This window comes from Nerophis ophidion, linkage group LG27 (assembly GCF_033978795.1).
Source record: "Nerophis ophidion isolate RoL-2023_Sa linkage group LG27, RoL_Noph_v1.0, whole genome shotgun sequence".
Classification (NCBI taxonomy): domain Eukaryota; kingdom Metazoa; phylum Chordata; class Actinopteri; order Syngnathiformes; family Syngnathidae; genus Nerophis; species Nerophis ophidion.
This window is the reverse complement of record NC_084637.1, coordinates 23,552,402-23,567,519: the sequence shown is the minus strand read 5'-3', so window position 1 is coordinate 23,567,519 and position 15,118 is coordinate 23,552,402. Positions and strand designations below refer to the sequence as shown.

Sequence of the window (15,118 nt, the reverse complement as noted above, 5' to 3'; positions counted from 1 at the left end):
GCTCCAACGTAAGTAAAGTAAGGCTCCACTTTTCCAAAAATGCACTAGCTGGATGCTAATATACATTGTCTTTGCTATTGATATGCTACTGATTAGCATTAGCAATTTTACATGGCGATTTCAACACTTCCAAATGTGTTAATGAAGTCTACAACTAAAATGCACAATACAAACAAACAGCTGGTGCATAATAAGTACAATACATGCAGTAGTAACACTTTTTAGGGCGCAACAAAAAAAATGTATACACGACTGCCACTGTAATTGCTACTTAATGTCATACTTGCAAATTATAATATGATGATTACAAAAAACAATATATAACAACTGGACAGCAGTCATAATCGTCCCATTTTTAAATGATGTGATAGAAAATAAGATTTTATCATCAAAACAATTTACCGTATTTCTTTGAATAGCAGCCGGGCATGTAATATGCGCCTGCCTTGAATTACTGCCGGGTCAAACTCGCTCCCCAAATTTATTAGCGCAGGCTTACTTTTACCGCCGGGTCAAATTCGTGACGTCACGAGTGACGCATAACCTGTCGTCATTTTCAAAATGGCGTAGGAGGTTTTTTTTTGCTTTTACTATGTGTAAACCAGGGGTATTGTTCCACAGCCATACAGATCACACTGATGGTTGTGACATAAAACAACTTTAACACTCTTATTAATATGTGCCACACTCTGTGAACCCACACCAAACACATTTTGGGAGAACATCGGCTCTGTAACACATAAACGCAACATAAGCATTACCCACAATGCCATGCATCCATGACTCTTGGCTATATTATACACCCCGCTAGCACCAACCCCCCCCCTCTCCGTGCGTCGGTTGAGGTGGGTGGGGTTGGGGGCGCGTGTATAATATAGCCAAGAGTCATGGATGGATGGCATTGTGGGTAATTCTTATGGTGCGTTTATAATGTGTTACAGAGCCGTTGTTCTCCAGAAATGTGTTTGGTGTGGGTTCACAGAGTGTGGCACATATTAGTAAGAGTGTTAAAGTTGTTTATATCACAACCATCAGTGTAAAAGGTATGGCTGTTGACCAATTATACATTGCAATCTCGTATGAGAAGCAGCGAAATGCATGCGTTCGGCCGGCACGCAGATAGCGTTGTGTAAAGGCGGTCGCGATGACATGTTGTAGAGCAGTGGTCCCCAACCACCGGGCCGCGGCCGCAGAATAATTTCTTATTATTATTATTATTTTTTTATCACACTCAATTTTTTACTGCATGCCATTGGTAAGCGCAGGGGTGAGAAGAGGTTTTAAAATTATTAGCGCCTGCTTACTTTTACCGCATGCCTTGAATAAGCGCAGGAGTGAGAAGAGGTTTTAAATTCATTAGCGCCCCGGCGGCTATTCAAGGAAATACGGTATATTTATTAACGTACAGAATTACTGAAAATCGGTACCGTTGAGTACCGGTACTAGGAATTGGTACCGTATTGTTTTGAATGTGAGCGGTGTGGTTCTAGCTGTTGGCTTGGTGTTGCAGGTCTGGCCCGGGCCAAGTCAATCCCGACCAAGACGTACTCTAACGAGGTGGTGACACTTTGGTACCGCCCACCAGACATCCTACTCGGCAGCACTGATTACTCCACACACATCGACATGTGGTCAGTGCAACATCGCTTTGTTACCATGGCAACTCACATTTGTGTTCATCTAACCTGTAAGTGTGCGTGTGTGTGTGCGCGCGTAGGGGTGTGGGTTGTATTTTGTACGAGATGACAACAGGTCGGCCATTGTTTCCTGGTTCCACAGTGGAGGAGGAGCTGCACTTCATCTTCAAGTTGTTGGGTCAGAACCAGAACAACACCTCTTTTCATGGGGATTTTTCCCCCCCCACACAAATGTGTTGTTACAGTGCATGTTCACGTGTGTGCAGGGACGCCAACTGAAGAGAGCTGGCCTGGAATCAGTTCCAATGAAGAATTTGTGGCCACCAATTATCCTCAGTATCCCCCCGAGAACCTGAGCGATCACACACCCAGGTATCACACGACAACCACATACGCGAGTACACAGCAACACATTGTCACATCGTGTCTCGCCCTCTCAGGCTTAACAGTGACGGCGTCCAGCTGTTGTCGAAGTTCCTGCAGGTCAGTGAACGCCTCTCAACACACACTATTGCAGTCATTTGATATGAAGTCTGGACAACACGACTCTGTTAGCATTAGGGCTGGACCATCATGGCATAAATAATAATTTCACATTGAAATCATGGTTGATAACACAATTATTCATTAATTTTAAAACATGACATCATTGAATATTAAATAAACAACAAGAAGTAAAATGATAGTAATAGTAACAAAATATAACAAATAACACCAGCAATATTAGAATACATTGAAATTAAACATTTTTTAAATTCCCTATTTTACCTTTTACTGTTTTTTGTTTTTTTTACCTCCATGGTGTGTACTTTTTGTGTCGTAAATAAAACAATAATTATTTGGACCAGTATTTTAAGTCAAAGCATAATATTTATCAATCAATCAATCAATGTTTACTTATATAGCCCTAAATCACTAGTGTCTCAAAGGGCTGCACAAACCACCACGACATCCTCGGTAGGCCCATATAAGGGCAAGGAAAACTCACACCCAGTGGGACATCGGTGACAATAATGACCCAGTGGGACGTCGGTGACAATAATGACTATAAGAACCTTAGAGAGGAGGAAAGCAATGGATGTCGAGCGGGTCTAGCATGATACTGTGAAAGTTCAATCCACAATGGATCCAACACAGTCGCAAGACTACGTTGACACTACAGGCCACAGTGGCCCAAACCGGATTTTTTTTTTTAGATCAGATTTCTTTCCAATCTGACTTGACACTGCAAGTAAAATGTGGTTTTTTTAGACTTCAGTGTAAAGTGTGGTCTCAATGTTGCCCCAATATGGCCTCAATGTGGCCTCGACGTCACTGGCATGCACAGTTAAATAAAGTGAAAACAAAGGAAGTTGACCGGGAGGAAGTCGCTACTACTACAAAATAAAATAAAAGTCGCAGCACCTTAAAAATGTGTGTTTTTTTTAGGTGAAAGTAAAGTAATATAAAGTATGAATGGACGTATATAGTGTAATATATTTAGGAGGGTTGTTATCTTTTTATAGCTTTTAAGTAGTGGAGACACGGCCATCAGCGTGAATCTACGTTAACTTTATTTTTCTACTCACATGTAAACAAATACTCCACAGCGTCAATTCCTGTCTTTCAAAAATCGCTATTTCTTCAGAATTAAAATATATATCCATACACTACATATGAACTATTATTTGTGCACTGTTTACAAGTGATGCACCCAAAATTTGGTCATCTTAAATAGAAACCGAATGTTGTGATGAAATATCCACTTGCACTGGTGACTGCGTCTTTCCGGCGCACATGAGTGACGTGGCTCGCCAAGAAATGAGGAAAAAAATCATATACAGGTCACATTGTGTTTAGACTGAAGTCACATTTGAAAAGATCAGATTCCAATGGGATTCAGGACTACCTCCTGATGTTGCCTGAATCCGATGCCAAAAAATCAGATTTGAAGCACTTTAACACTGGCAAAAAAAAATCAAATCTGTGTCACTTAAGGGCAAAACCATTTGTTGTGCAGTGTAAACGGGGCCAATAACTGTTTTAATTACATTATGCTTGTGTACGATATTTTTTTTAGCGCAGTCAGACCGGATGTTGTGTGCTGCTGTTCTGAGCTTGGTGAATTTGAAGACAACTTGGGGTTGTAAAAAGCCTCTCAAGTTTCGACTGTGGTCCTGTTTGTTCATTGATGTTACATCCATGATGTCGTTCACAACAACACAACAGATGAGATGTGTTGTGTGTGTGTGATTGTTTGTACATTGATCTTACATCCACAATGTCGTTCACAACAACAGATGAGATGTGTGTTTATGATTGTTTGTACATTGATCTTACATCCATTATGTCGTTCACAACAACACAACAGATGAGATGTGTTGTGTGTGTATGATTGTTTGTACATTGATGTTACATCTATGATGTCGTTCACAACAACACAACAGATAAGATGTGTTGTGTTAACGGTACCAGGGGGAAGGAGACGGCACAGGTGAACGATATAGCCTTAGGCGGGTTTATTATAATGAAGTGTGTAACTAGACAAAAGATATGGTGTAAGACTATGTGATGTATTTAACTGGAGAGTGTTACCGGCAAGTGTTGAAGGTTCGTGTGGAGAAGAGTGCGGTAGTCCAAAGAGGGCGAGGCTGGCTTGGAAGTCCGTGGGCAGGAGAGAGGTTGAAGACAGGAGAGAGGTGTCAGGGTCCGTGGGCAGGCGAGAGGTCGAGATCAGGGGAAGCAGCAAGAGATCCAGGGGTAGTCCAGGGAAACTAGACACGCAGCACGAGTTGAGGAAACAGAGGGATACGGCGGGGCGAGGGAAAAAAAATCAGAATTGCAAGTGATGAAGATATCAACAAGGGGCAGAAACGCAAAGAGAGAGCCAAGGAATGCGTATGATTGTACGATTGTACATTGATGTTACATCCATGATGTCATTCACAACAACACAGCACAACAGATGAGATGTGTTGTGGGTGTATGATAGTTTGTTTTATGATAGTTTGTACATTGATGTTACCAGGCATGTGATTTTTCCGTCTAAAGTCAGAATTCCGTCTTTTTTATTCTCGTGGGGGAAAAAAAGTGTCGACCAATCAACTACGGCGTAATATAACATTACGCGGAAGTTGATTGGTCGATATGTTCCTTGTGACCAATCAGGACATTTGTTGTGAATGACGACGTTATTACCGCCATTTTCCAAGAAGGAAGAAGGAAGATAAGACTTTGTTCGGCGATTTTATTCGGAAAATCGATCGTCCCGGAAAAGTTTAGTGCATGTGGTGTCATGGTAATATTGACTATGGATCACGAGGTTTTAAGGCTTTGGAAGTACATGCGAAACGCCAAAAATATATGAAACAACTTGAAGCAAGGAAAACAAGTTTTCACTAGCTGGTACTTTTGGTTGTCAACCGAAAGTTAGCAAACCTTACGGATTTCATCCTTTGTTTACATCAACAATTGCCGTAGACATCGAGAGGAAAGATCCACCCACTTCATTTGCAGACAGGGTAGTTAATAATGAGGTAAGCTAAAAAATATTTGCTTGCAAAATACGCATGTTTGTTTTAAATATTAACCAATTATTGCTTTGCAAAATATACATGGGTTTTTCTAAAAATAAAAAGCCACGTGAAAATATATTATGAAATTAGAGAAATTCAAAGAGTCGCATTATTGATTCCAGTCAACAATTTATTTGAAATACATCTGCATATAATTCTGGAGGCAGAAGTTGGCAGTGAAATCCAAAAAAGAAGCTACAAAAGCAGAGACCAATAGGAAAATGCAGGCTGCTCAGAAATTTACAAGGAAAGCTCATGTTAGGGCTGTACGAGCAAGTAAATGTGTGAAGTGAACTGAAGTAATGTGATAATATTGTAAATAAACTGTTGATAATAACACTGATCAATGTGACACCTGCGGATGTGAAATGAACAAAAGATGTAAATATTAGTGACTAATTACTGTTTGGACTGAACCATATACATTGATTCATTAGGATGATTGGGGTATGTATGTTCTATTAATAATGTTTTCATGTCTTTAAACACTAAAATATTTTCTTCAAATGGTGCTGTCTTTGTTAATTTTAGCATGTTAAATTGGTGAAAAACCATGAGCTTCGGGGGCCGTTGCCCCCCTTATCCCCCCACCAGGGCACAAAAAAATTTCGTCCCCCGGGCCCCGGAAATGTTTTCAGTCTTTTTCCATTGTGGTCAAATCACATGCCTGTGTTACATCCATTATGTCGTTCACAACAACACAACAGATGGGATGTGTTATGGGTGTACGATTGTTCTTGCTAGCTTTAGCTTCCTAGTTTCAAGTGGCCGTTTCCACTTTTTTTAGTTGAGGATGGCGCTGAATAAGCAGTACTTTACACAAATGTTTCTTCTCCCAACAGTGTCAACATTTCACTCAATTTCCCTTATATTCTGCCTTTGACAGCGGATTATGTTTTGTTGGATAAAATCATATGACTTTACTTTTTTGTTAGGTGCAGTGATTATTAATTATTGAGATCCCAAACTTCTAGTAGATGTGAAAGTTGTTTTTTCACTCATCCGTTTCACCGTTACAAGCTCAGGAATTTGAATGCACGTTGTGTTTGTTTTCTTCTCCAATAAATAGTATTTTTATGATCGTTCGAAATCAAGATTAAAATGTGATTAATTGCTGAGCCCTAGTTAGCACATTTCTAATTTCTGCCATACGGTGTGTAGTTTGTAGGAAAGAGGAGGACTTCAGCCGACGAGGCCATGAGCCATTGTTACTTCAACAACCTTGGAAAGAGAGTGCGCACACTTTCCGACAGTAAGTGCACACTTTGGGACACTCACTTAGAGAGGATGTCTCACTCTGATGTGTGTTTCAGCCACGTCAATCTTCACTCTGCCCGAAATTCAACTGGAACCAGAAAAGCTGAAAGCAGCCGATCCAGGTACCACAGTTTTTGTCAATCTACTTTGTACAGTGGAATCTGTTTAAGTCAGCCTTGTTTATGTCGACTACGACGTGCCCACTTTAGATCTATGCCGACATACATGTTTATGCGTTTGTTGGCGTAAAATTTGAGAGCCAAAAGGATTACTTTTTTGTCGACATGTGTTGTGATATCGTAAATGTAAATAAGGCATTGGCGTTTATTAGGAGTCGGGGCACGAAGGACAGAACATCCTTAAATCATATTCATGTGTGTGTGTATTATGTCCTAAACACACACAAGGCTGGCAGGCATAATCGATCACACAGGAGCTATGGTGAAGACATGCTTGAAGAGGAAATGACGTCACAAATTAAATCACAAAAACACTAAAGGAAATTACTGCTAAGGAAATCCGAATCCTAGGGTGACCATTCGATTAAGAATCAGTTCTCGATTCAAACTGATTTTCGCAATGTTTTATTTGGTGTAATAATTATAATGAAACTTTATCAAAACAGGTTTCAGGTGAGACAAACTCTTTCTGGTTGCATAGAGGCGACCTAAAAATCTATTTTTAAAAATCGATTCTTCTAAAAACTTTATATATATATATATATATATATATATATATATATATATATATAATCTTTTTTTTTTTTTTTCTCTCAAAATTTTCAAAACGAAAAATAAAGGAAAAAATGCTTTGTTTTGTTCTGTTTAATCGATTTAAAAAAAATTATGAATCGATTTAGACAGACCTGGGCAACCATTTTGACTCTGAGTGTGAGTGTGAGTGTGAGTGTGAGTGTGAGTGTGAGTGTGAGTGTGAGTGTGAGTGTGAGTGTGAGTGTGAGTGTGTGTGTGTGTGTGTATATATTTATATATATATACAGTACATATATACTGAATATATGTGTATATATTAGGGGTGTAACGGTACACAAAAATTTCGGTTCGGTACGTACCTCGGTTCAGTGGTCACGGTTCGGTTCATTTTCGGTACAGTAAGAAAAAAACAAAATATACATTTTTGGATTATTTATTTAACAAATTTGCTAAATCTTCCACCAAAAATATTTTGATGTGAAGTAATCGGAAACTTGTATAGGTCAATAATTCATAATAACATTGATTTTGGTTCAATATTATGTTTTGAGCAATGACAGTTTGAAAGAAAAAAACAGCTTTATTTAATTAGACAACGTTGCAACTTTTTGTAAATTACATTTAGCCTTTAAGCTGTTTTATTCAACTTTTGTTTATTTTAATAGTATTTTTAGAATGGGCCATGGGCCTTTAAAACATTAGGTGTGTGCCGCAAATGGCCTCCGGGGCACACTTTTGACACCCCTGCTATAGATATTAAAAAATTAAATCAGAGCCTGGCGACACTTGCATGTTTATCATAACTCTTTCGCTCTGTCTGTCTCTGTCCCTCCCTCACGAATGCTGCTGTGTGCACAAATTGTCTTGTTTTGAACCTTTTCTTAACTTTGAATGTACATTGAAAATACACGCAACCCTAACTTCAAATGCCGGACATTTGAGGCATTTAAGAAACTCCACCCGGACAGCCCCTCAAAAGAGGACATGTCTGGTGAAAAGAGGTATGGTCAGTCTATCATAGCCCAGTCGTTGCTAGCATGCCGTGTGTTGTTGTTTTTTTGATTGATTGAAACTTTTATTAGTAGATTGCACAGTACAGTACATATTCCGTACAATTGACCACTGAATGGTAACACCCCAATAAGTATTTCAACCTGTTTTAAGTCGGGGTCCACGTAAATCAATTCATGGTGCCTCGTAGGGGTGCAACGGATCAAAAAACTCACGGATTGGATCATTTTTTTTGGATCAGCAAAAAAAAAAAAAAAAAAAAAAGACAAGACAAATAAACAGAAGTTTTGCCGTTTTGTTTTGTAACACTTTTAAATTATAAAATTAAAATATATAAAATCTAGTTCTAGTGCACAAGGCATAATATCTTCTTTTTAACATATTTAATGAAAAACAGTGCCACATAAAAAGGGATTTCTCCTTTCCTCCACTGCTTGTGTCAGTACCTACACAAGGTGACTCTCGTAGAGGGGGCGTGTCTTCTCATCTCCCACTCTGCTGTGATGAAATGAGCGCTTATCGTCACATAGTTCCCTTATCATCACATAGTTCCCCTGGACCTCCACCCTTCTGTTGTGAGCGCAACAGATGACGCTCGGGATAGTTTGTCCACAACTTTTTTCTTCTCTTGCTCATAAAAATCTGAAACAATCTTATCGTTGATGTTGGTGCGCAACGGGATGTCGTAATGTGGCTGAAGCACTTTCAGCATGTGTTTAAAACCCTCGTTTTGCACAATGGAGTCTGCACCTATAAACACACCGATTAAATGGCACGGAGCGTTCAAGTTCCTCCGTTACTCCGCTCGCCATTACCACGCTGTGTGAACAACTTTTTTTAAATTTATTTATTTATTTTTTTTCATAAATCATACCGCGGATCACGTGTGTGCCGAACCGAAGATATTGATCCGAACGGATCACTGATCAATGTTGATCCGTTGCACCACTAGTGCCTGGGTGTGCATTGTTTACAAAACTTGCGCTACTTGATATGTCCGTGTCGTTCGCTACACCTCCGATCCGAACCGAAACCCCCGTACCGAATCGGTTCAATACAAATACACGTACCGTTACACCCCTAGTGTATATGTATACTTATATGTATGTATATATATATGTGTGTGTGTGTGTGTATATATGTATATGTATGTTTTTATCAGTATGTGTATATATACTGAATATATGTGTGGATATGTATACATATATATATATATATATATATATATATATATATATATATATATATATATATACAGTATGTATGTATATATACATACTGTATATATACATACATACATACTGTATATATACATACATACATACTGTATATATGTATGTATTTATCAGTATGTGTATGTATGTGTGTATTTGGGCTGAAACAATTCCTTGAGTAATTCAATTACAAAACATATTTGAGGAATTTTTGCTGCCTCGAGGCGTCAAGTTTTTTTACGGCATTTTGCTTCATTTAGTAAACCGTAGTCAAAGCTCACATTTCGCAAGGACTGTTTAGCTATTGCACAGCGTGTTTACGTCACAGATCATACGCCACCTGCACTGCACAACACCGTTCTTTTAAATTCGCTTGAGTTTAGTAAACTTTTTCGCCGACGTAACTGGCAATGGCAGACGCCGCAGAAAGCAGTGGACAAGAGCCGTAGCAAAACAAGGGTATTAAGAAGCGACAAAAGTTGTCTAAGGTGTGGGAACACTTCACACTAAAATGTAAGGAAAACGCAGTCGTATGCAAACATTGCAAAGTGGAGCTGGCATACCACAATAGCACAAGTTTCATGCTGCTGCACCTGTCGAGAAAGCATCCGATTGAGGGACGTTCAGAGGCAAGGTAAGTCATCTTTTATTAAATGCAAACGCAAAAGTTCTGTTAGTAAAATAAACGTTATTCGTTATGATAAATCTTTCACTCCCGCAATGTCATCAAATGCCGCCAAAATGTGTTGAAAACTATCAACGCTGTCCAAGCTGTTGCCTTCAATTAGCCTTTCATTAGTAACCACGCGAAAGTAGCCGTGCAAAGTTATTCAGGTTATGCAACCACATGCTACTTGGATAGCTTACACTTCTCCCGTCCAAAGGCAAAACCTTGTAACTCACTTCTAGCTGATTTTGAGAAAACAAAGGAAAACCAATCTATCTTGATGCTGTCTTACAAAGATCTACAAAGTCATCAAACGTATAGATGTTTTCTTGAGCTTTCATTTTCTTGCCGATTGAGCCATGGATGGAATCTGCTCTCATGAACGTGTGCCCTATCTCCAGATATTTTATCACAATCTCGGGTGGGCCCCATTCTGCGTTTGCACATTGGCCAAGAGCCGTGTACAGCGTCCAGTTTTTATTTTGACTTCCACAGATATCTGCCCAAAAGAGTATGCAAGGGGAAGAATCCAGAACAATACATTTAATGAAGGTGCTTGCAACGTCCTGGGCCAACCTTCCAAATATCCCCTCGTGCCATAATATCACATAATCAGGTTGACCGTCGGCCCCCATTCGTGCAAATGTCTCATTAAAGACAATAAGGCGACTGACAAAGAAGCTCCGATTGGTCCCTTGAGATACTAGGTTTTTCTGTTGTATCTACGCGGTTATGTGGTAGTTGCTAGGTCCTGCCATGCGCGTAAAATTATTATCAGCTCAGTTTTGACCAAAATATAGTTACTGGGTTTTGCCTTTGGACGGGAGACTTGCACCCACCATAGTCTCTATAGCAGTGGTTCTTAACCTTGTTGGAGGGACCGAACCCCACCAGTTTCATATGCGCATTCACCGAACCCTTCTTTAGTGAAAAATAAAATGACTTTTTTTTTAAAATTCAAGACAAAGGTATATGTTTTTTTTTACTGGTGCACAAAAATGAACCATGCATGAGTATCACATAGTTCAAAGAACAAAACCAACACAGTGCATGAACTCACAACAAATTACACCCCTGTAAATCAGATGGAAATTAGAGGGAACATTGTTTGGGGGTATCCATAATATGCTGATAGGGAGAAGTTTTTATTTTTATGATGAGTTGGGTGAGTCTTGACCTCCGCGGCAGAGGTTTTGTCGAACCCCTGAGGCCGACTCACCAAACCTCTAGGGCAGGGGTCGGGAACCTTTTTGGCTGAGAGAGCCATAAGAGCCAAATATTTTAAAATGTATTTCCATGAGAGCCGTACAATTTTTTTCTAACACAGAATACAACTATATGTGTGCATTTTTAAGTAAGACCAACATTTTTAGAGTATAATAAGTCTCTTTTTATTATTAATAACATTGTTATTCTGAAGTTAACTAATAATACATAAAATAATTCTTACCATTAATGAACAGGTGCGGAAGAAAACGGATTGATGGATTAAGATGCATGAGAATGTTTTATATTCTGAACGTTATTTTTAACACTGTGATTACCAGCGGAATTATTCATTACTTATCGTGTTACGCAATGTCGGGTAATATATTATCTTGAGAGCCAGATGCAGACGTCAAAAGAGCCACATCTGGCTCTAGAGCCATAGGTTCCCTACCCCTGCCCTAGGGTTTGATCGAACCCAGGTTAAAAACCACTGCTCTATAGCATAGGCGCCAAGTGGGTGCTCGGACGGGCGGTAAATCAGCCGCTACTTTTCTGAGCATGCGCGGTTTTTGCTTGGTAGTGACTCATCACTGATTCCACATTTCAAATGCAGTATTTAAGGCACTACCTAATCCACTTTTTATGTTTAATATAATTAAAACTGTTCGTAAAGTTTAAATTTTGTTACTAAGAATATAGTTTTATTTTAACTTTCTCAGGGAACATTCATTTTAAACAAATTTTATATATATGTGTTTTCATCTCAAACATGTTTTGACCGCAAAATGAACATTGATTACTATTTTGGATGCAAAGAATGCAATGAACTGTATTGCATTCTTAAAATCTAAAACTGTTGTCATAATTAAGTGTATGTATATATATGAATATGTATATATATGTATATATACATGTGCATGTGTATTAGAGATGCGCGGTTTGCGGTCTCATCAGCGGAGTCCGCGGGTAAACCACGGGTCGGGCGGTTGACATGACGAAAAAATTGATTTGAATTAGATTCGGGCGGGTGGCGGTTGAACCATCCGGAGACATTTGATATACATGGTTCTGGGATCGGTATCCTTTGCCATTCAAAGAGCCATTTAAGACCCGTGTCATAAAGCGAAGAAGTCAATAGGAGACGCTATTATTCTCTTGAATGACTGCCGGCAGTCACCCAGGTATTAAATATTAGTGCGTGCTATGAAGCCATTGTAATATGCGCCACACCAATTAAGAACGACAAACACATTTCGGAAGAACATCCTCACAGTAACACAACATAAACGCAACACAACAAATACCCATAGTCCTTTGTATTCATGACACAGCCTGAATATATTTTACACCCCCCGCCCTGCCCGTGCGTCGGTAAGGTGGGCGGGGGCGCGGGGGTGTAAAATATATTCAGGATGTGTCATGAATACAAAGGATTATGGGTATTAGTTGTGTTGGGTTTATGTTGTGTTACTGTGAGGATGTTCTCCCGAAATGTGTTTATATTGTATTGTGTGGCTTCATAGAGTGGCGCATATTAGTAAGTGTTAAACTTGTTTATATCACAACCATCAGTGTACTCTGTGTCACCCAGTATGCCTTTCAATCTCATACGTGTGATTGCAGAAGCTGCACACAACATGTTGCTGGACTAACAATCGGTTCGTACATGTTGTTGAAGGTGTCAAAGGCAATGGCTTCACAGCACGCCCACACTCTTGTCATCAGGATGAATGCTATTGGATAGTCGCGAGAACGTTAGCGGCTCCAATTGACTACATTACTCTGTGAAACAGTTATAAATATCTCTGTGAGTGATAAAGGTGGCCAACCTCTGATGTAATTTAGCGGGAGGTTGGCGGGCGGGTACGGTCCCGATAAAAAGTTGGTTCGGGTGGACGGCGGGTGGATGACGATTTTGGTGATGCGGATGATATAATTGCCTATCCGCGCATCTCTAATGTGTATGTATTTCTTATTAAAAAAAAATAAAAAATCTTTTTTTCAACCCAATTTTTGGTAATTCTGAATATATTTAGAATCGGTAATGGTGATTCGGATGTGAATCGATTTTTTTGTGTGTGCACCCTTAGTGCAAGCTCTTGGCTACTTTTGTTTCCGCTAACCTCTTAAGGCCCAAACTGTTTGTTTACATGGTATTTTTATTTCTCTTTGCTATTTGGGCTTATTGGACCCTAAATTGAATATAAACTAAAAATCATCTTTTGATATGATGTACTTAGTCCATAAGTACACAAACGTGTACTTCATGTGTAGTGACATGCACATTTTTAAATTTTCTTTTTTTTTTTTTTACAAATTCCATTGTATGTTATACTTTTCTGACACCACCAGATGGCAGTATAAGTATCCATATGTCAGCATAAGACCCAAATTCAGAAGTGTACACAATTTTGGAAATAAGCGCTAAAAGGTGCTGTCCACGCATGTGGCCACTAAGGCCTTTAGAGGTTTTAAGGGATGTCAACTCAAACAGGTTCCACTCTACAAGTAAACCTTTTTCCAGTCTTTGTAGAACAAGTTGAAGTTTTGCATTTCTTAAAAAAAAAAAAAAAGAAAAAAAAAAGGCACATTATTAAGGAAACTTAACAACTTTTTTTTTTTTCATCAGTCAACAGTCTGAGCAGGAGGCGGAGTCTTCTCTTCTGAAGTCATCGCCGTCAAGTGTCCAAGTGGCAGATGTTTGCATGCAGACGCAATAGTCGACTTATGACCAATAAGAGGACAGGACATTGTTTCCGTGGCAACAGGTCTTCCATTTTTATGAACATCGCATCTGCTCCGAGGTCAGTTTAGTGTTCTTGTCATCAATGACATCACGTCAAAGGGAACGATCGCGCCCAAATGTGAAGAATTCTCCAGGAAGCCAATGTTTGTGCACGTGACTGTAGAGCAACGTTTATGTTTATGACTGTAAATAATCACATGATGCACGTGCGCAGTTTATTAGGGACGCCTTTGTGTCGTCACGGCAACCTACGGGGGTCGGCCACCAGCCTTCCTGAAGGTGTCCCTAATAAACCGTCTGAAAGAAATATAGTGAGCGATTGCACAAGTCATCTGCGTTTCCGAAACGGTCCAATCAGCTTGCAGAATGTCCCGACACTCCCGCGCCAGATGCTGGTGTTCATTGTTTGTACTTTTACGTGATTATTTATATGACTTTGAAGCTTCAGGAAGTCACTCACGTCCAATCGGTGCTGAAGTCATTTCAAGCTACGAAGGAAAGTAGTCGATTTTATTGTTAGTGACGTAACGTGGGCGGAGCCAACTTTTCATCATGTGACTGTTGAATGTAGTGACATTGGCTGAGTTTACATTTTTTATTTGCTGTGGAGAAAAGCGGAGAAAACAGAATTTGTGCCTGGCGACCGTTTTGCTTTTCCTTCATCCTCACAAGAAGGGAAAGGTTTTATTTTGAAATATGTGGAACGTGACGCCGCGTGTTGTTCCTCAATTCTGTTTTCTCTGCTGCTTCTGTAAATGACACCAAAGTTCTCTGCAATATAGCGCAATGCATGATGAGATTCTTCGTTATTCTTCCTGCGTCTTCTCGTGTAGTATTCGCAATATATTTACACCACCAAATATTAAAAAGTTTGTATTTATTCTCAACGCTGCTTCAGATTGTCATGTTTGGTCAGGTGACCTCGACACATGTACAAAGTATTTAAAAAGACATGCAATAAAACTTGCTGCACATTCAGCGAGGGGGCGTGACAGTCTCATATAGGACTGTGAATCTTTGCCACCGAACGATTCATTTCAGAGTCGATTTTCTGTTCAACACAATTCTTTATTCAAACCGATTCTCTCAGTGTTTTACAAACTCAATTTA

At 39.4% G+C, this 15,118-nt stretch overlaps 1 protein-coding gene across 1 annotated transcript in view; it reads left to right on the top strand.

Annotated features, from left to right (window-relative positions):
* Positions 1-14,895, top strand: part of LOC133544554 (cyclin-dependent kinase 16-like) — a 39,666-nt gene extending 24,771 nt beyond the window's left edge. Inside the window, exons 11-17 of the mRNA XM_061890027.1 lie at positions 1,511-1,631; positions 1,718-1,815; positions 1,904-2,009; positions 2,078-2,120; positions 6,353-6,443; positions 6,505-6,570; positions 13,892-14,895. Coding sequence (XP_061746011.1) covers positions 1,511-1,631; positions 1,718-1,815; positions 1,904-2,009; positions 2,078-2,120; positions 6,353-6,443; positions 6,505-6,570; positions 13,892-13,929 — 563 coding nt within the window. The 3' untranslated portion in view covers positions 13,930-14,895. The remainder of the gene's footprint in view (positions 1-1,510; positions 1,632-1,717; positions 1,816-1,903; positions 2,010-2,077; positions 2,121-6,352; positions 6,444-6,504; positions 6,571-13,891) is intronic.
* The last annotated feature ends 223 nt before the right edge of the window (positions 14,896-15,118 follow it).